The 20,869-nt window shown below is 44.6% G+C and overlaps 1 protein-coding gene across 2 annotated transcripts; it reads left to right on the top strand.

Moving 5' to 3' along the window:
• Positions 1 to 674: 674 nt before the first annotated feature.
• On the top strand, positions 675 to 20,275 carry ZNF154 (zinc finger protein 154). Of its 2 annotated transcripts, XR_004667934.3 has the most exons (4): positions 675 to 8,823; positions 12,721 to 12,847; positions 14,909 to 16,459; positions 16,554 to 20,275. XR_004667934.3 is itself a non-coding variant. In XM_008969736.5 (3 exons), exons 1-3 carry the CDS (start codon positions 8,791 to 8,793, stop codon positions 16,060 to 16,062), a joined length of 1,314 nt encoding a protein of 437 aa, XP_008967984.2. In that variant the 5' UTR covers positions 675 to 8,790; the 3' UTR covers positions 16,063 to 20,275. The 2 variants fall into 2 exon arrangements, 1 of the variants encoding a protein (XP_008967984.2); XM_008969736.5 differs by having other exon boundaries at positions 14,909 to 20,275.
• The last annotated feature ends 594 nt before the right edge of the window (positions 20,276 to 20,869 follow it).

Raw genomic sequence — 20,869 nt, 5'->3', positions numbered from 1 at the left:
CGATTACAGGCATGTGCCATCACACCTGGCTAACTTTTTTGTTTGTTTTTGTTTTTGGAGGTGGAGTGTCACTGTATTGCTCAAGCTGGTCTTGAACTCCTGGCTTCAAGTGATCCCAAAGCACTGGGATTACAGGCATGAGCCAGCATGCCTGGCTGGTTTTCCTAATTTCTTAAAATGAACTGTCATTTATTTGTGAACTCTCTTCTTGTATAATAATATAGTCTATAAATTTCCCTGTAAGTACTGCTTTAGCAGCATCCCCCAAATTTTGATATAGTGTGCATTTGTTTTGTGTAAGATGGAATTAGTTTAAAATTGGACTGGAAAAGCTCTAGTTTTGTCTGTAGGGACTTTAGGTATCTCATTTTGACATTTAAATGCAGTGAGCTTTATTATTATTGTTTAACATCTGGAAGATCCCATGACAATATGGAGGGCAAGTTTGACTGCTGATGGTTTCTGGTTGGCATACGTGATTAGGTAGGCACTCTGGCTCAACTGTGTTACCCCAGAAGGGTATAAAATCCCTGCTGGGATCCTCTGACTTGAGCTCTCCTGAAGCCAGCATTTCTCTCTCAGATATTGGTGGCTTGATCTGGAAGTGAATCATATCAGTGTATGAATGGGAGTCTGGAAAACTGCCTGGATTTGTGTCTGACATAGCATATGGGCATGCATTCTTTCTCTTGCTGCACCATACCCTTTGCCTTAACAAAACCTCACGCGAGTATTCTCTGTGGAGTTTTGTGAGTATTTTCAATTACATTTTTGAAATTTTTTCATTTGGTGATGAAAATGGGATATTTGCTATGATCTCTGAGTCCATTTTAAATAATAATGGCTAAGGAGTTATTGGGCAGAATGAAATATGGTAGAGGCTGGTGAGGAAGATTTTTTGTGAATAGGTTGGCTTCTAGTCCTTGGATTGAGATTGCACAAGTTATGTGATTCACTCACAAACAGGAGGAAGAATATAAGTAGGACCTGGAGTCTGTGGGTCGGAGGGGATAACTAAATGTCCTGCAAAACACCCAAACACCTCCCATTAGGCCCACCTCCAACACTGGAGGTCACATTTCAACATGAGATTTGGAAGGGACACACATCTAAACTATATCAGCTGTAGATTCTAGCCTGTAGTTAAGTACACTACCATACCTTTTCCTAACTCCATCCTGCAGACCCAGCTAATTGATGTCATGGTAAAAGGGGAGGCAACATGATATGAGGCTTGATGTTATGGACCTCCTTATTGAGCTGTCTTGAATAAGACTTAATACTGGAGGGGGAGGGAAAAGTAAGAATCATTCAGAAGAAAAGTAACTAAAAATAAGAGATGAGATAGCCTGGCGCGGTGGCTCATGCCTGTAATCCCAGCACTTTGGGAGGGTGAGGTGGGCAGATCACCTGAGGTCAGGAGTTGGAGACCAGCCTGACCAACATGGTGAAACTCCATCTCTACTAAAAATACAAAAAAATTAGCCGAGCGTTGTGGTGCGTGCCTGTAATCCCAGCTACTCAGGAGGCTGAGGCAGGAGAATTGCTTGAACCTAGGAGGCAGAGGTTGCGATGAGCCGAGATTGCACCATTGCATTCCAGCCTGGGTGACAAGAGTGAAATTCCATCTCAAAATAAATAAATAAATACATACATAAATAAATAAAAAGAGATGGAAGAAACCTCAGGAAAACAGAATTGGATAAAAATGTTTAGATGGTTGATCAAAAATGACCTTAAACAAGAAAGGAAGATGGAGTAGTTACTGAAAGTATTGAATCCCTGTAAAAATAATTGGTCTACTGAAAGATCTGGAACTAATTAATTCACCCTAGTCTTGATAATTTTTCAAAATGTCAAAATTATAAAAAGGTGACAAGTATAATCTCTTCAGAGCCTGCTCTGATTATAACCAGGGAGAGAAATGGGGAGTATTATGACTGAATGATGATGTCAATTGAAGAAAATGACAAGACAAGTCTCAATCATTTTGGAGACTTATTTGCCAAAGTTAATGACCCACCCGGGAGACAAGTCTATGCTTTTCTCTGAAGATGATTTTTAGGGCTCCAAATTTAAAGAGGAAAGGGTGGGATATTGAGAAGCACACAGTTTTCACATTAAAAAAGGGGGCAAAAGAAAGATGTGGGGAATCTGCATTTTACATAAGATAACACAGAGGAAATGGGGTAGGCATTTTGTGTCTGACAGGCTGGGGTGACCGCACCTGTAAAGATAAACTATCAGTTTGCATTTCCATGGTGAAGTTTTTTGTTTGTTTCTTTTTTTTTTGTTTTTTGTTTTTGTTTTTAGATGGAGTTTCACTTCTGTCGCCCAGGCTGGAGTGCAGTGGCATGATCTTGGCTCACTGTAACCTCTGTCCCCTGGGTTCAAGTGATTCTCCTGTCTCAGCCTCCCAAGTAGCTGGGATTATAGGCACCTGCCACCACACCTGGCTAATTTTTGTATTTTTTTTTTTTTTTTTTTAGTAGAGATGGGGTTTCACCATCTTGGCCAGGCTGGTCTCGAACTCCTGACCTCGTGATCCAGCCGCCTTGGCCTCCCAAAGTGTTGGGCTTACAGGCGTGAGCCACCACGCCCGGCCACCATGGTGAAGTTTTAACAGCTCACCAGTAATTTCCTTGTGGGTAAAATATGGGGAAAGTGGGTAGCTTTTCATCTTGCAGCCATTTGATTTAGGAACCGAAAGGTAGAGGCAAGTTTGCATGACCCAGTTCCCAGCTTGACTTTTCCCCTTGGCTAAATGGGTTTGGGGTCCCAAAATTTAATTTCCTTTGACAATGGATCTCATGACCTTGTTAGGGTCTCATGACCTCTAGCTGGGACTTCAAGTTCACTTTCATTGGAATGAAGTAAATGGTCTGCAGGCAGTGAGAAAACTTTACTACAATTGATGATCGATGTTGCTATAACTTAGCTAATGTAAACTTAAAAGGAAATACAATTACACGAACATAGTGATACAGCTAGAGAAGGCTTGCAGCTGGAGAAATATGGTCTATAGAGGCATTTATGGACAGAAATTATGTATGATTTTTGCTTCACCATTACCACAAGGCATTATTGGAATTGATAGGATGCCATGTAAATCTGCTTTTAGTCCTGTTTTAATTGAGCATGCTAGATGGAATCTTCAGAATCAGCTAAGCTCACTCAAGTGATTATAACACCATAGAATTCCTGGGGTAAATAAATGTTGACTTGAATTAAGGATCTTTTAGATGCAGGTATATTACTAAAATTCCCTATTTAGTAGTCTAGGATGGGCTGGGTGCGGTGGCTCACACCTCTAATCCCAACACTTTGGGAGGCCAGGGCAGGAGGATTACTTGAGCCCAGCAGTTTGAGACCAGCTTGGGCAACATAGTGAGACCTCCTCTCTACAAAAAATTTGAAAACGTATTAGCTGAGTGTGGTGGAACATGCTTGTAGTCTTAACTATTCAGGAGGCTGAGGGGAGGATCACTCAAGGCCAGGAGTTTGAGGATGCAGTGAGCCATGTTTGCACCACTGCACTCCAGTCTCGGTCGAGGATGGCCTGGAAGAAAAGCTGATGGATCTGGTAAGTTAACTATAGATTACGGAAGACTTGATAAATTGGTGTCCCCCCATTTGATCAGCTATATCTGATATGGCATCAACAACTAAAGCTGTGCTGCAAGCTCAGAGAGATCAGTATTCTGTACTAGATTTGGCTCATGCCTTCTTTTCCATTAGGAAGCCAAAGCCAATTTTCATTCATTAGGGATAGTCCCCAATATGCATTTACTCTGCCCTCAGAAGAACATTTAAATTCTCTGGATGGGCTGAACATGGTGGCTCATACCTGTAATCCCAGCACTTTGGGAGGCTGAGGCTGGTGGATCACTTGAAGTCAGGAGTTCGAGACCAGCCTGGACATCATGGTGAAACCCCGTCTCTACTAAAAAAAAAATACAAATATTAGCCAGACATGGTGGTGGGTGCCTGTAATCCCAGCTACTCAAGGTGGAGGCAAGAGAATCACTTGAACGCAGGAGGCAGAGGTTGCAGTGAGTTGAGATCGTGCCACTGTACTCCAGCCTGGGTGACAAAACGAGAGTCAAATAAATAAATAAAAATAAATTCTCTGGATGATACTTGGCCCTGGATTTAAACCCTTTTGTAGGACAATATGTGGTATATGAGCTGCTACTTGGGAGGCTGAGGTGGGAGGATCAGTTGATCCCAGGAGCTCGAGGCTGCAGTGAACCATGATGGTGCCACTACACTCCAGCCTGGGTGACAGTGAGAACCTATGTCTAAAAAACATATATATTTGGTATACGGGCAAGAACCCCAATTTGAAGGAAAGGTGGAGAATATACTGTAATTTTGACTTATTTTGTAATGATCATGATCAGACTCATAATGTTATCTGCTATTTGGTGTAATACTGGTATATTTGGTAAAATTAATTTGATGTGTTCTGATATGGTTTGGATGTATGTTCCTTGCAAATCTCATGTTGAAATGTGACCTTCAACGTTGGAGGTGGGCCTAGTCAGAGGTCTTTGGGTCATGGGGGTGGATCCCTCATGAATGGGTTGGTGCTGTCCTCATGGTAGTGAGTGAGTTCTCACTGAGTTCATGCAAGATCTGGTTGTTTAGAAAAGCCTGGCCCCTCCTGCCTACCTCTCTTGCTCCCTCCCTCACCATGTGACATGCTGGCTCTCCTTCACTTTTTGCCAAAATTGTAAGCTTCCTGAGGCCCTCACCAAAAGCAGATACTGGCACTTTCCTTCATGTACTGTCTGCAGAACTGTGAGCCAAATACATCTCCCTCTTTTTTTTTTTTTAAATAAATTACCCAATCTCAGATATTCCTTTATGGCATCACAAATTGACTAACACATTTCAAACAAAGCTTATGATAAGACTGATACAGATTATAAAATGAAGTGAGAAATTGAATTAAAACAACCACAAGATGTTCTATCCGTGGAAAATATTGGCTAGGAGAGGAACTAGAATTAACTTTGAATTGAATGAGTCTATTGATACTGTTATTAAAGTTGATGATGGAAGGAGGTAAAATAGTAGCCAATCTTGTGCATGATTATGAACCTTTGTGCTGGGCTATTTCATTTTCTGAAATATTTTGAAGCAATACCCACTTCTCAAATAATGCACACAAAGTATTTTGACAGCTGCCCTTTTTGCTTGTTCTGTTCTATAAATAGTGAAAATGATGTAGGGTAATATTAAGAAGGAGTGATTTGTAATTAAAAATACCCAGCCAACAAAGGGATGACTGTGGAGAATAGATAACACTTTATAGCTGGAATAGGACAATTTTATGCTTATCTCTGGGGACATCTGGATATCTAGTTTGACTTTTAGCAAAGAAAGGCAGTGGGAGTTACAATGTGCTGCTTAAACTCTGAAATTTTTTCGTGTCTTTACAGCTGGCTTTTACCTGGCATAAATGGCTAGGTTGGCTTGGGTCATGCAGCCAGAGGGACATAAAAGTCCCTATTGGAAATTTCTGTTATTAATTCTTCTGAAATCAAGCTCCATCCCATATATATTAGTGGCACAGTCCAGAGATGAAGCATGTCCACTTGTGAATAAGAATCCTGAGGGTCATGTGTCCAGATCTTTCTGAGCCGTGATGCCTGTTCTGTCTTTCTCTAGCTGTACTGTATGCTTTATATTTAAATAAAAGCCTTATGACAGAGTGCTTTCAGTCCCATGAGTCATTTCAAATATCTGAATTTTTCAAGTCTTTGCAGATGTAAATATAGATGTAGAAATAAATTTGTATAGAAATGTGTGCAAGTGGCCGGGCGCGGTGGCTCACGCCTGTAATCCCAGCACTTTGGGAAGCCGAGGCGGGCGGATCACGAGGTCAGGAGATCGAGACCATCCTGGCTAACACGGTGAAACTCTGTCTCTACTAAAAATATACAAAAAATTAGCCGGGCGTGGTGGCAGGCGCCCGTAGTCCCAGCTACTCAGGAGCCTGAGGCAGGAGAATGGCGTGAACCTCAGAGGCTGAGCTTGCAGTGAGCCAAGATCGTGCCACTGCACTCCAGCCTGGGCGACAGAGCAAGACTCTGTCTCAAAAAAAAAAAAAAAAAAAAAAAAAGTGTGCGTGCATGTGTATGTATCTGCTTTCTCCCCAAGAGGACCTAATAATCAATGATTTACCAGTAGAAAAGAGCACAGCTAATGCTTACTAATATTTACAAGCATTGTTATCTATTGAAGAAAACCAGAGCTCCTTGGAAAAGAGGCTGATTCTGGGGCTGGGACAGCAAGGGTACAACATGAGCCTGAAAATATTTTTGGATTAGAAAGTAATGAAATTATCAATAATATTGACATAAAAAAGCAGAGAGCACAGCTTTAATGAGTTCCCACTGTCCAAACATCTGGGAGAATCTGAACGTTAAAATAAATGTTGGGGCCGGACGCAGTGGCTCACGCCTGTAATTCCAGCACCTTGAGAGGCCGAGGTGGGTGGATCATGAGGTCAGGAGTTCAAGACTAGCCTGGCCAAGATGGTGAAACCCTGTCTCTACTAAAAATACAAAAAATTAGCTAGGCATGGTGGTGGGCAACTGTAGTCCCAGCTACTCGGGAGGCTGAGGCAGGAGAATGGCGTGAACCTGGGAGGCGGAGCTTGCAGTGAGCCGAGATCGCGCCACTGCACTCCAACCTGGGTGACAGAGCAAGATTCCATCTCAAAAAAAAAAAAAAAAAAGTACATTACCTTGCTGAGAATTAAAAAGAAAATTTTATATTCGAGTGCTATTTATTTTGCGGCTCCAAAACTTTATAACAAAGCGGCAGAGATTTCTCGGCCAGGCTCGGTGGCTCATGCCTGTAATCCCAGCACTTTGGGAAGCCGAGGTGCGTGGATCACCTGAGGTCAGTGGTTCGAGACCAGCCTGGCCAACATGGTGAAACCCCGTCTCTTCTAAAAATACAAAAATTAGCTGGGTGTCATGGTGTGTGCCTGTAGTCCCAGCTACTTGGGAGGCTGAGGCAAGATAATCGCTTGAACCCAGGAGGTGGAGAGGTTGCAGTGAAACAAGACTGCGTCATTGCACTCCAGCCTGGGCAATAAGAGTGAAACTCCATCTCAAAAAAAAAAAGAAAAAAAAAAAGAGATTTCTCACCTATATACCCTGAGTGTCTCTGCAGCCAGCAAAGCAGATGAAGGCCCGCTGGGTTGGAGCCCTAGGCCCTCCAATGCCGAAGTGCCCTGTGAAGTCTCCATCCATCCAGGCACTCTAGTAACCTGCTTCTTCTGCCTGGAATTTATTCTAAAAATACCCACATGGCTCATTTCTCACTTCCTTCAAGTGCATTTCACCGGCTTTCTGATTAAGAAGTCCCACCTCTCCCCTTTGTCTCTTATCAAAGTAGCATTTCTTTCATTGTTTTTTGAGATTGATGTTAGACTTCTAAAAGGAATATATCTCAGATATCAAGTAAGAATTATGAAATGGATAAAAGCGTTGCTCAGTGAATTGGACACAGTTATTGACTGGACACAGTAATTGGACACAATAATTGACTATGCAGGCAAAAGATGTTTTCTGTTGGAATCAGACAGAATTCTACCTTTGTACTACTGTTTCAAGGTGATCTAACATTTCTCTTCTATCTTCTAGAAGCACTATTATGCCACTATCTGAAGTAGTTTTTCACCTGTCCCTGACCAAAAGTGCACAGACTGACTTCAATGCTTCGGAGTGCATACATTTGAAATGTAATATGATAGAGGCTGGGTACGGTGGCTTACGCCTGTAATCCCAGCACTTTGAGAGGCTGAGGCGGGCAGATCACCTGGGGCCAGGAATTTGGGACCACCATAGTGAAACCCTGTCTCTACTAAAAATACAAAAAATTAGCCTGGCGTGGTGGCGCGCGCCTATAGTCCCAGCTACTTGGAAGGTTGAGGCACGAGAATCGATTAACCTGGGAGGCGGAGGTTGCAGTGATCCCAGATGGCGCCGCTGCACTCCAGCCTGGGGGACAGAGGGAAACTTTGTCTTAAAAAAAAAAAAAAGGAATAAACTTATATGGTAATGTTTATTAGCTTCTCTACTAGTGGATATATTTCGTGTCTGAATGGCTCTATGGAATGATGTACATATTTGGATTGGCAGCCTTAGGGAGCGTCTGATAATAATTTTAGCCTCTGGGAGCCTGCTGAACTTTATGAAGTTTGAAATAATATTCCCCAAACACTTGGGTGATCAGTTGCAGATGGCACCTCTAATATGCTGTCTGATTACGACCCATTTAAGAAAGGGCGAAGCCCCTCCACTGCCCTAGGACTTGGATAAGCCATTTCTCATCGCCCAGCGCCCTGGAGCTTCGCTTTTACTCCAAGAGGTTGGTGCAAAGGGTCCCCGGCACCCACCTCGGGATCTATGAAAACTACATTACCTAGAATGCTCTGCGTTGAACGCCACGCTACTAAGCCAGTAAGAGCTCAGAAAACCGACTTTCCTTGAGAGTCACAAAAAGAAAGGACGGGACTTTTGGGGGGGGCCTCTTCGTGGCGGCCATTTTAGCTTCTCTGAGGTGTGTTCACCGGATCAGAGATAGCAGAGCGCCGAGTTGGGGCCACGAAGGCGTGAGGGGAGTCGTCGTCCCTGCTGCACGAAAGCGTCTAAGCCTTGGCGACGCCGCCCTGGGGGACCCACGTCAGGCCTGGGATAGGGACCGCTGTCCCCGGGTCCCTACCAATGTCGCCCGTCGCTCCCGGCCCAGCTCTACCCGCAGAGTCTGATGGCAGCGGCCACTCTGAGGACGCCAACTCAGGTGAGTGCTGCGTCTTCCCGTCCTCACACACCTTCCCCCACCCACGTTCTAAAGCCATCAGTGAGGGGCGCCTGCTCGAGTCCCCGCAGCCCAGGGTCGGGGACACTGAGGCGCTCGTGGGTGGGGCCCTTTTTCTGACACTACGTGTGACGAGGTGTGGGAGAGCGTGACAGGCGGAGGAACCGGCGCGTGCAAAGGTTGAGGCGCGACTGAGCCAGGAGAATTCGGAAAGCTGTTTTCTGCAGGGAACGAAGAATATGAGGCAGAGTTACTCCTAGGGTTGTACTGTCATTGTGAGGACGCTAGAAGCCACGGAGAGTTCTGAACAAAGGAGGGACGCCATTTATGTTAGTTTTTTTTCTTTGAGACGGAGTTTCGCTCTTATCGCCCAGGCTGGAGTGCAATGACGCGATCTCGGGTCACTGCAACCTCCGACTCCCGGGTTCAAGCGATTCTCCTGCCTCAGCCTCCCCAGCAGCTGGGATTACAACGTCCGGCTAATTTTTTGTATTTTTAGTAGAGACGGGATTTCACCATTTTGGCCAGACTGGTCTGGAACTCCTGACAAGTGATCCTCCTGCCTCGGCCTCCCAAAGTGCTGGGATTACAGGCGTGAGCCACCGCGCCCGCCCTATGTTAGGGTTTAAAAACTTTCCCAAAGACTGTTCACAGGAAGAGCAGCGATGGGGCGATGAGGACATTGAGATAGTGGGAGGCTACATCTTTTTTTCATTGCCCTACAGTTGGCAAGAGGTGACAGCACTGAGACCAGAGAGTAAAACAGCCAGCCTGAGTTCAGGGCCAGGCAGGGCTACAGGGAGGCTTGAGCTCATCTAGCCTCACCAGGGATGCATTCCTCTTTCCCTGGTTCTCCCAGTTGTAGAAGGGCGTATGGAACTCACATAGGGAAGTGGAGAGTGTTCGGTCCCTCAGTAGCCCCTACCCCCATGTTCTTGGGATTGTGGTTTCCTAGTATTCTTAAGTGCTGTTACCCCAGTCCTGGGTCTGGTGCCCTGGAGAAATTCCAAGCCCAGGGCTCTTAAGTCCATGCCAGGGGTTATACTGAGGTGTTCCCATTTTTGTCAGCCAGTGGAAACTTGTGAAAGGTTATCTCTGGCACTGGTATCAGGAGGCGCAAGTGCTTAGTAAAACTAAGCTGAGATTTTTGAGGAAACCATAGATCTGTTTCCTTTTAGCTGGGAACAAAGAGCAGGGGGAAGGAGTCAGGACTGCAGTGGCTGCCTGAGAAGTTGGGTACCTATTCTGGAGGTAATGAGAGATTTGGGTTAGAAGAGGGAGGTGATCTTACCAAAGTCCTAACAGGGTCCATCCTGTTAGCGTGGAGAGCAGACTGTGGGGTTGAGGGAAGAGGAAAGAAGATCAGAGTGGAAGCTACAGCCAGTCCAGGGTAATGGACCAGAGTCATTGATTAGGAGATGTGTTGCATTCTGGATGCAAATTTTTAAAGGGAGCAACTAAATTTTCTGATGTAGACAGCGAGGGAGTGAAACAGGATTCAGCGACGACCCCATGGTTCTTCAACTGAGATGGAGAAGTTGGTATTAACAGTAATATTCACTGGAGACAACAGGAGCTTTATTTGGTCATGTAAGAGTTTGAGATGTTTCAGAGACATTAAGTAGGCATTAAGTAGGTGGCTGAACACCCAGGTCTGGAAATCTGGGGAGTGCTTCAGAATGGAGACATCCAAAATGTGGTGGTCATTGTGTGGACTAAGGTGAGTGAGCTGTGGATTACATTTAGATGGGTTGATCTTTTTATTTTTTTTTTATTTTATTTATTTATTTTTTTTGAGATGGAGTGTCGCTCTTGTTGCCCAGGCCAGAGTGCAATGGCGCGAGCTTGGCTCACCACAACCTCCGCCTCCCGGCTTCAAGCAATTCTCCTGCCTCAGCCTCCCAAGTAGCTGGGATTACAGGCATGCGCCACCACGCCCGGCTAATTTTGTATTTATTTAGTAGAGACAGGGTTTCTCCATGTTGGTCAGGCTAGTCTTGAACTCTCAACCTCAGGTGATCCACCAGCCTCAGCCACCCAGAGTTCTGGGATTACAGGCGTAAGCCACCGCATCCGGCCTACAAGGGTTAATCTTTAGGCATGGTGGTACAGGTTATTTGGCCAGGAAGGGCAGAATGGGGGCTAAGGACCAAGCCTTTTGGTTGGATAAGTGGGTGATGTTCTTGGGCTTTCTAAACAGAGGTAAGGGAGGTTAGTGGCTATGGAGGTAGGGTGTTTGGAGAGGATAGTTGGGCAGGTGGCATACACTTTCAAGGAAAGAGTGGATGTAAGGTGGATGCAGAGGCATAGGTGTATTTGAGGCAAATGGCTGTCCTTTTTTTCCTTTGTGCTTATTCAGCACTCTGTGGAATCACCAGGATTTTTTGATGACTTTGATGGGGCCTAGGGTGTTTATTCAACCTGGAGGATAAGGCCAGGTGCCAACGTGGTCATCTGTGACAGTCACTTGGCCTGGGCTAGGTGATCAGTGGAGCTAGTCTTTGAGTGTTAAGTGGACAGAGGAAGGTTGTTACTGCTGAGGGGCTAGCAAGTGCAGCACGGAAGTGGAATAGGGCCGTGGGTATCTGAGATGCACACGTGGTTCTGTGTGGCCTAAATCTGAGGCAAAGAATGGAGCCAGCCAGGGAGCCCTCATAGGACTTGGGGCTGCTACCACTAGTGGATGCCCTGGGAGATCTAGGGTAGTATTAGATCCGTTTGAATTTGTCGAGCATACTCTGGATGCTGTGTGCTAAGTTATGGTGTAAAGTCTAAAATTAAGGCCCAGTATGACATCTGGTGAAATCAGGGTGGCATCAAATGGCCTGAGTACAAGTTTCCCTCCCATTGTGCCTATCACTTTGTAGCAGATTTCAGCTCCCTACCAGGTCATGGAGTTTTCCAAACAAGCCCATTGTGGGAACCAGGGGGCAGTTGATCCTTTTGTTCTCAAAGTGCTTGCATCCCACAGTTTTTGGTTATTCACTTTTTTTCTGGACTAGACCCCCATGTGACCCTGTGTGGTACATGTTGTCCTCATCTCCCAGGTTCTATGTGCATATGATTAATAAACTGCTATGTCATCTTTCTTTTTTTTTTTTTTTTGAGACGGAGTCTCGCTCTGTCGCCCAGACTGGAGTGCAGTTTCGCAATCTCGGCTCACTGCAACCTCCGCCTCCTGGGTTCAAGCAATTCTCCTGCCTCAGCCTCCTGAGTAGCTGGGATTACAGGTGTGCTTCACCACGCCCGGCTAATTTTTGTATTTTTAGTAGAGATGGGGTTTCGCCATATTGGTCAGGCTGGTCTTGAACTCCTGACCTCGTGATCCACCCGTCTTGGCCTCCCAAAGTGCTGGGATTACAGGCATGAGCCACCATACCCAACTGCTGTATCGTCTTTCTAGTGTCAGGTATTGTGTGTTTGTCCATATCCATAACCCTAGTGTGGCAATCCTGCCTTCGCTAATGGGGTAAAGAGGAAGAGATTAAAACAGTGACATGGGAGGTAAGAGCAGGGAGATGCCTATGGTGTGGGCAGTGAGGTGGCAGCCCTGGGCTTGGGGCTGTGGTGTCTGGAGATAGGAGGGATGTGTATTCTGAAGAATGACGTGCATCTGGAAAGGGAGTAAGTGACAGCTGCAGGGCCCTGGTATTGAGACTTAGATGACCTTGGACATTTCAGGGGGATTTCATGATGGGATAGTATGGATCCTTCCATGCCAGGCCCCCAGCTTAGATGCCTATTTATCCATGTGCTGGTTTCTCCTCTCAGTTGGGGAGCTTGGGAAGAGAATGGGCATGGGGTAAAGATGTGGGGGTATGCATTGTGGGTCCTTGGGATAGGGGCTCTTGGTGGTTTCATCTGTTCCCATTGTGGCAGGGCACTGTGACCTTTGAAGATGTGGCCGTACACTTCTCCTGGGAGGAATGGGGTCTCCTTGATGAGGCTCAAAGATGCCTGTACCGTGAGGTGATGCTGGAGAACTTGGCTCTTTTAACCTCTCTAGGTAAGGTTCTTTTACCCTTTCCTGTGCCCTGAGCTAGTCTGTGCCCTTCCTCTTTTCTCTATAGGCAGGTCTGTCCTTCTCATGACAAGACTATGGGCTCTGCTTCTTTCTCAGTTCCCTGCATAGTTCTGTCATTGGTAAGACTAAGGTGTGCATACTGTCTTCTCCTCTCCTTGAGGAGCCCCAGTACCTGTTTCCTCACAGCCTCACAGGGAAGGATTCAGAGTCTGCAGTCTTGCAGTCACCCTAGTGGATCCCACCTTGATTGTCCCCTCCATGTCTGGGTGACTTTTTCCAGATTTGAGGATCCTGTGTGCCCCAGCTACTACTTCCATCCCGAGCTGGCATTTCATTATGCCTGCCTATGCCAGGAGTTATTGTCACTGACATGGTCACTACTTATGTAGACCATGGACTCTTCTTACAAAGTATTCCTCTGAAATTTTCTTTGTAGTATTTGTGTGTGTGTGTGTGTGTGTTTCCTGTGGGCTGTCATGTGCTGAGTTTTTTGTGGGACAGTGCAGGCTGCTCTTCTGTTCTTTCTTCCCTTAGTACTTACATTATCCAGATGCTGTATCAGAGCAGCAACCTGTTCTGTTTGGCGAGCATTTTGGTGCCAATGCCGGTGGTCACAGCTCACTTCCGGTTTCCCTTCACCATTCTTGACATTTTGCTGACAAGTCAGCTCTACTACTTGTCACTTCTGCTCTTAACATCCAGCCTGGGGCTAATCCTCACATCTCTGGACTCCGTATCTTATCTGTTTTTCTCACTGCTACACCTGCAGTTCTTTCTAACGTTAGCCTCTATATAGTGTGTCATGAGGTATGCACATACTCTTTTTTTTTGAGACGGAGTCTCACTCTGTTACCCAGGCTGGAGTGGCAGTGGCATGATCTCGGCTCACTGCAACCTCCGCCTCCCAGGTTCAAGTAATTCTCCTGCCTCAGCCTCCTGAGTAGCTGTGATTACAGGCGCATGCCACTGCACCTGGCTAATTTTTGTATTTTTTTAGAGATGGGGTTTCACCATCTTGACCAGGCTGGTCTTGAACTCCTGACCTTGTGATCCACCCACCTTGGCCTCCCAAAGTGCTGGGATTACAGGTGTGAGCCACTGCGCCTGTCCTTGCACATACTCTTAAACAGTCCTTGAAGGCCAGCTGCTGCATTGCAGTCGTATTTCCATGGGCTTGCATATACTATTCTACATAGCACTCATGTGTCACCAGCAGATAAGCTTCTGCTAAAGTTGTTTGCAGAGGATTTAGTTTTAGACCCTGCCTCTCTCTTTGTGATACCTCATGGTTGTGGCCTTTACCTCTTGAGATCTCCCACATTCCTGTAATCTTTTTTTTTTTTTTTTGAGACGGAGTCTCCTTCTGTCACCCAGGCTGGAGTGCAGTGGTGCAATCTTGGCTCGCTGCAACCTCCGCCTCCCGGGTTCAAGTGATTCTCCTGCCTCAGCTTCCTGAGTCCTGGGACTACAGGCACCCACCACCATGTCCAGCTAATTTTTGTATTTTTACTAGAGACGGGGTTTCACCATATTGGCCAGGCTGGTCTCAAACTCCTGACTTTGTGATCCACCCACCTTGGCCTCCCAAAGTGCTGGGATTACAGACGTGAGCCACCGCACCCAGCCCATTCTTGTAATCTTTATCCTAGAATTGCTAAACAGCCTCATCTGCAACTGAACCCAACTCTACTGTCATGCAAACGATCCCATGGACTTGTTCCTGGGTTTGTCATACACACACTCGTATAAGGGCTGCCCCATCCCACCATAGTTAATGTGCACTTCACTAGCATTTCTTGCTTTTAGGTTTTTGGCATAGAGTGGTGGATGAGGAGGCACCTTCTGACAAGAGCATTTCTTTAGAAGGAGTGACCCAACTCAGGACTTCTAAGGCAGATCTTTCTCCCTAGAAGGCCCACCCCTGTGAGACGTGTAGCCTGGTCTTGAGAGACATTTTGCTCTTGGCTGGGCCCTAGGGGACACATCATAGGCAGAAATTATATAGAGGTGGGGCATGTGGGAAATAATTGTATTTCATTGCAGATGTTCATCACCAGAAGCAGCACCTTGGAGAAAAACATTTCAGAAGCAATGTGGGCAGAGCCTTGTTTGTGAAGACCTGCACATTCCATGTGTCAGGGGAGCCTTCCACCTGCAGAGAAGTTGGGAAGGACTTCCTGGCCAAGTTGGGATTTCTCCATCAACAGGCTGCTCACACTGGGGAGCAATCAAATAGCAAAAGCGACGGTGGGGCCATCAGTCACAGAGGAAAAACTCATTACAACTGTGGAGAACACACAAAAGCATTCAGCGGTAAACACACACTTGTTCAGCAGCAGAGAACCCTCACTACAGAAAGATGTTACATATGCAGTGAATGTGGGAAATCCTTTAGCAAAAGCTACAGTCTCAATGACCATTGGAGAGTTCACACTGGAGAAAAGCCTTATGAATGTCGAGAGTGTGGGAAGTCCTTTAGGCAAAGCTCTAGTCTCATTCAGCACCGGAGAGTTCACACTGCAGTACGACCTCATGAATGTGATGAATGTGGAAAATTATTTAGCAACAAGTCTAACCTCATTAAACATCGGAGAGTTCACACTGGGGAAAGGCCATATGAGTGCAGTGAATGTGGGAAATCCTTTAGCCAAAGGTCTGCACTCCTTCAACATCGGGGAGTTCACACTGGGGAGAGGCCTTATGAGTGCAGTGAATGTGGGAAGTTTTTTACATATCATTCCAGTCTCATAAAACACCAGAAAGTTCACAGTGGATCCAGGCCTTATGAGTGCAGCGAATGTGGGAAGTCATTTAGCCAAAACTCTAGCCTCATTGAACACCATAGGGTTCACACTGGAGAAAGGCCTTATAAGTGCAGCGAATGTGGGAAATCCTTTAGCCAAAGGTCTGCACTCCTTCAACATCGGGGAGTTCACACTGGGGAGAGGCCTTATGAGTGCAGTGAATGTGGGAAGTTCTTTCCCTACAGCTCCAGTCTCCGAAAACACCAGAGAGTTCACACTGGATCAAGACCCTATGAGTGCAGTGAATGTGGGAAATCCTTTACTCAAAATTCCGGCCTCATTAAGCACAGGAGGGTTCACACTGGGGAGAAGCCTTATGAGTGCACGGAATGTGGGAAATCCTTTAGCCATAACTCCAGCCTTATTAAACATCAGAGAATTCATAGTCGATAAAAGCCTTATGAGTGGCAAATGTGGAAAATCTGTTAGCACCCTGGAGAAAGTCCTTGAGTACACAGTGAATGTCAGAAAGCTTCAGCTGAAGGCCATATCTCATTGAGTGCCACACAGTTCACAAGGGAAAGACACTTTTGATATGTAGGGATGTCCAGTTGATATAACAGCTCTGAAGGAGATCCCTTATGAGGGTGGCATCAGCCTGAATTGAATATCCTATATCTGAACATCTGCATAAATTCCAGGTATGTGTGAACTGCATTGTACCTTTTGCCCTGCCCAGGACCCATGTCAGATTTATGTCTCTGCTGATACTATGGTGGAAGCCATTTTACCTCTACTGCCTGGCAGGTGACCACCAGTGTGCACCACTCACCCATCCCAGTGTATTCAGGTAAGTGAACCTTGGTGTTCTGTTCGTGGGAGGAATTTGTAAATAGCCTAAGCATTTATTCCTTTTTTTTTTTTTTTCCTTTCTGATGAGTTAGGCCATGGACCTGACCCAGTTTGGCCCAGAGGACTCTGCTGGTGACCTGAAAAGAGGGACTACATATTTCAGGATATTGTTGGTCTCACATGACTCTTGATAGAGTTTGCCAGCCTTCAAATCACCAACTGTGGGAACCACCTGCCTCTTATTGCCTTGGTTTGTACAATAACAAAGGCCTTATTAATCTTGGGGGTTCTATATGTATGGGTTGGTTTGAAAACAGTTGGGTTCTGCTAACATGAAGGTGAATAACTTTTTTTGGAGATCCCAAACATTGTGTAGCTCAACAGGGACAGGGACAGGGACAGTAGGATGGCAGAATATAGCTCTCTAGTTTGAGCCTAGTTTTCATTGCTATTCAAGGCCTCTGAGAAAAAACTACAGGGTATTGTCCTAATTTATATCCTGGATGCCATAGAGGTCAGCCTGAGGAGGTAGCAGTTACTTGACATCCTTTGGTGCTTCTGAAAGCAACATGAAATTGTTCTCTTGTTCACAAGGAATACTGCATCGTGTTCAGTGCCAGGGGGGGAAATTTGTTCCCCAGGTCCTGTATGCCTTGATATCCTGAATTCCACAGGGTAGCACCACAGGTGGTAAGATTATAGTAGGAATTATAATTGTTATAGAAGTACTGGATTGATAGAGAGTGGAAAACTGCAATAACACTGCAATAAATAGAATGTGCCCCTTTTACAGAGGTTTCCATGATGTTCGTTATTATGGCTCTTAAGGATGAGCAGGTACAGAAATCCTCAGGACCTACAGAATTGTGTATCTTGTGTAGCTGAGGTCATTGTCAGAAATTTTATGGAATCCTGTAGCCTCTGGGATTTTCACCTCAAGGTCATTGCTATGCAGGCAGGAAAACAAGGATAGAGAAGGGAGGTCTAGGCCGTTGATATAGCCTTTGTGATCCAGCCAACATTTCTGTTGAGTCAGGTGGAAATGGCCTTCACTGTTCACTTGTATTTGCGATCACTGAGGCAAAATCCTCTCCCAGGACATGAGGAGAGAGATGGTGGAATCAACATAGGGTTGTCAAACCTGATTTTCCAAAAACAATAGGAAATTCAGACTTTTATTTTGAACCATATTTTGTTAGGTTGGTGCAAAAGTAACTGTGGTTTTGAACCATGATTTTTATTTTTATTTTTTTTTGAGTCAGAGTCTTGCTCTGTCGCCCAGTCTGGAGGGCAATGGCACTATCTCAGCTCATTGCAACCTCCGCCTCCCAGGTTCAAGCGATTCTTCTGCCTCAGCCTCCCAAGTAGCTGGGATTACAGGCACCCGCCACCACGCCCGTCTGAGTTTTGCATTTTTAGTAGACATGGGGTTTCACCATGTTGGCCAGGCTGGTCTCGAACTCCTGACTTCATGTGATCCACCCACCTTGGCCTCCCAAAGTGCTGGGATTTACAGGCGTGAGCCACTGCGCCCAGCCAAGCTTTTTCACCATTCCAATTTCCTTCAAATGCTGAACAACCGTGGAATGGTTGACATTGAGTTCTTAGGCAACTTCTCATGTAGTTGTAAGAGGATCTGCTTCTAATATTGCTCTCAATTGGTCATTGTCAACTTCCAGTGGCTGGCTACTACACTACTTCTCTTCAAGGCTCTTGTCTCCTTTGCAAAACTTCTTGAACCACCACTGCACTGTACATTCGTTAGCAGTTTCTGGGCCAAATGTGTTTATATTGTGAGTTGTCTCTGCTGCTTTACGACCCATTGTGAACTCAAGTAAGAAAATCTCAGCCGGGCGCGGTGGCTCACGCCTGTAATCCCAGCACTTTGGGAGGCTGAAGTAGGTGGATCACAAGGTCAGGAGTTAGAGACCAGCCTGACCAACATATTGAAACCTCATCTCTACTAAAAATACAAAAATTAGCCGGGCGTGGTGGCATGTGCCTGTAGTCCCAGCTACTTGGGAGGCTGAGGCAGGAGAATCACTTGAACCCGGGAGGCAGAAGTCACAGTGAGCCAAGATCACGCCACTGCACTCCAGCCTGGACGACAGACAAAACAAGACTCCGTCTCAAAAAAAAGAGGCCAGATGCGGTGGCTTACACCTGTAATCCCAGCACTTTGGGAGGCCGAGGTGGGTGGATCACAGGTCAGGAGTTCGAGACCAGCCTGGCCAACATGGTGAAACCCCGTCTCTACTAAAAATACAAAAATTAGCTGGGCATAGTGGCATGCACCTGTAATCCCAGCTACTGGGGAGCCTGAGGCACGAGAATTGTTTGAACCCCAGGAGGTGGAGGTTGCAGTGAGCCAAGATCATGTCACTGCACTCCAGCCTGGGCAACAGAGCAAGACTCTATCTCAAAAAAATCGCTGAAATTTGAGTTTTGTCTAACATTTCCATAGTCTAAAATAAACATAAACAGCAAGTAGTAAGTCAGCAAAAAAACATAAAGCGAGAAATGCCTATTAAAATGATGTATAACCACATTTATTTAAGAATGTTTTCCAATATAAAATGGCAAAATCCAACATGCAAAAACGGCAGTTACTTTTGCACTAACCTGATAATAATTTTAATAAGAATAAATGGTACATATTTAAACTATATAATTTGATCAGCTTTGATATTCATATTAACCTGTAATTGCTCCCACCATGCCAATTTTGAAACTGCCAACATGTTACTGAATGTAGAATTGGGAAGAGTTGCTGATAGCATCCTAATATATTCTGTTTCTACCATACTGATACAGTGGCCACGAATAACCTCAAGAATGTAGAAAATAAAATGTAGTGAAATGATTAGGAAGAAGTTGTTTCTTCACAATCATGACAATGAACGTGTCATTCCACAAGTTACCTCATTGTCCTTTAATAATTATCTGCCTATAGGCAACTATTGATTTACTTTCCATTATAATACATTAGTTTTCATTTGCTAGAATTTTATATGATTGAAACCATAATGTATTTACTCTTTTTTAATCCCTGGGTATAGTCATGTATTTATTTTGAGATTCATCATTATACCTCTATGAGTAGTTTCTTTTTTTTGTATTGCTGAGAAGTATGATGTTCTGTGGATATACCAGTATTCGTTCATTCATTCATTCGTTATGGATATTTTGAGTAGTTTTTTAAAGTAGTTTGAGGTATAATGGAACTTAAAGTGCTTATATTTAAAATGCATATTTTGATATTTTCATACATGCTTACACCCTGGAACCCAGTTTCCTTCTGTCTTTTTAGTTCATTCTCAACATATAAAATTAATTTTCATTGTGTAAAATTACTGGTACAATGACATATTTTGTCTCCTGTTACCGCTGTGTTCAATTACAAAAAAAGATGGAAAAGACTGTTATGAAGCCAGATGAACCTTTCTCCAGTCTTCCTTCACTATTTTTTTTTCCTTCACCATTTATCATTTCATAGTCATTTATGTTTCATCGGTCCTCATGTGTACTAGTGGGTTATTTTACTTATAATCCCGGACATCATATTATTTAATGCATAGCCTCTTCAGAATGCAATTTTAAAATGTAAAGGCTCTTTTATAACCCCCCAAAAAATCACACAAATATATTTTAAAATGTAAATATTTTATCATTTCTGTTTTCTCAGTTGTCTAAAACAATGCGTTTCTTAAGGAAGATCATTTTTATTCAGGATCCAAATGTATATTTAATAGCTTTCAGTAGTTGTATCTCATAAGTCTGTAACCTACAGGTTCCATTTACCTTTGTTTTCTTATTTCTTGAAGTTGCTGAGTCATTTTTTAATTAGAATTTGCTGTATTCTAGATGTGGCTTATTGAATCTCTAACATTGTTTAACTTGTACACTAGATGTTGATGAAATCGGTGATTGAGATTTTGTCCCAGCAGACAGGTGTGTGATGGCAACAGTGAAATAAATACAAAACCTTCTCCCAACCCAGAAATCCTCTCCACGAAGGTAGAGACAGAAAACGCTTTTATTAAGCATTAAACCAGAATGTGATGCACATCACAGACAATCCACTAAGAAATTGCAAGGTAAGAAAAAAGCCTCACTCCTTCATATGGCCTAGCAGATGTAGCCCATTACACACGTTTTCAAGATAAACAACAACAAGTCCTCAAATACGAATTTGACAGCACCATTTGTCACACATAGTTCATCCTAACAGGTGATGCTCTATTACCTTACTGGCTTTACCTAGAGGAAAAGCAAACTTATCATATCTTTATGACAGAGGATAATGAGGGGAGCTGCCTTGGGGCTGCTGGATGATACATCGGGACAGGACAGTGCGAGCTTCCAGCAAGGCAGCTCTAGTTGGAGCCCTGATTTCTTTCCAAGGTGA

Source organism: Pan paniscus, chromosome 20 (genome assembly GCF_029289425.2).
Source record: "Pan paniscus chromosome 20, NHGRI_mPanPan1-v2.0_pri, whole genome shotgun sequence".
Lineage (NCBI taxonomy): Eukaryota > Metazoa > Chordata > Mammalia > Primates > Hominidae > Pan > Pan paniscus.
Note: the sequence above shows the minus strand (reverse complement) of the source record. Positions and strands in the feature narration are given on the sequence as shown.

Coding starts and splice junctions, on each gene's coding strand:
- ZNF154 (XM_008969736.5), top strand. CDS start 8,791: ATGGCAGCGGCCACTCTGAGGACGCCAACTCAG. Junction 8,824..12,720: donor CTCTGAGGACGCCAACTCAG/GTGAGTGCTGCG, acceptor CCATTGTGGCAG/GGCACTGTGACCTTTGAAGA. Junction 12,848..14,908: donor GGCTCTTTTAACCTCTCTAG/GTAAGGTTCTTT, acceptor ATTTCATTGCAG/ATGTTCATCACCAGAAGCAG.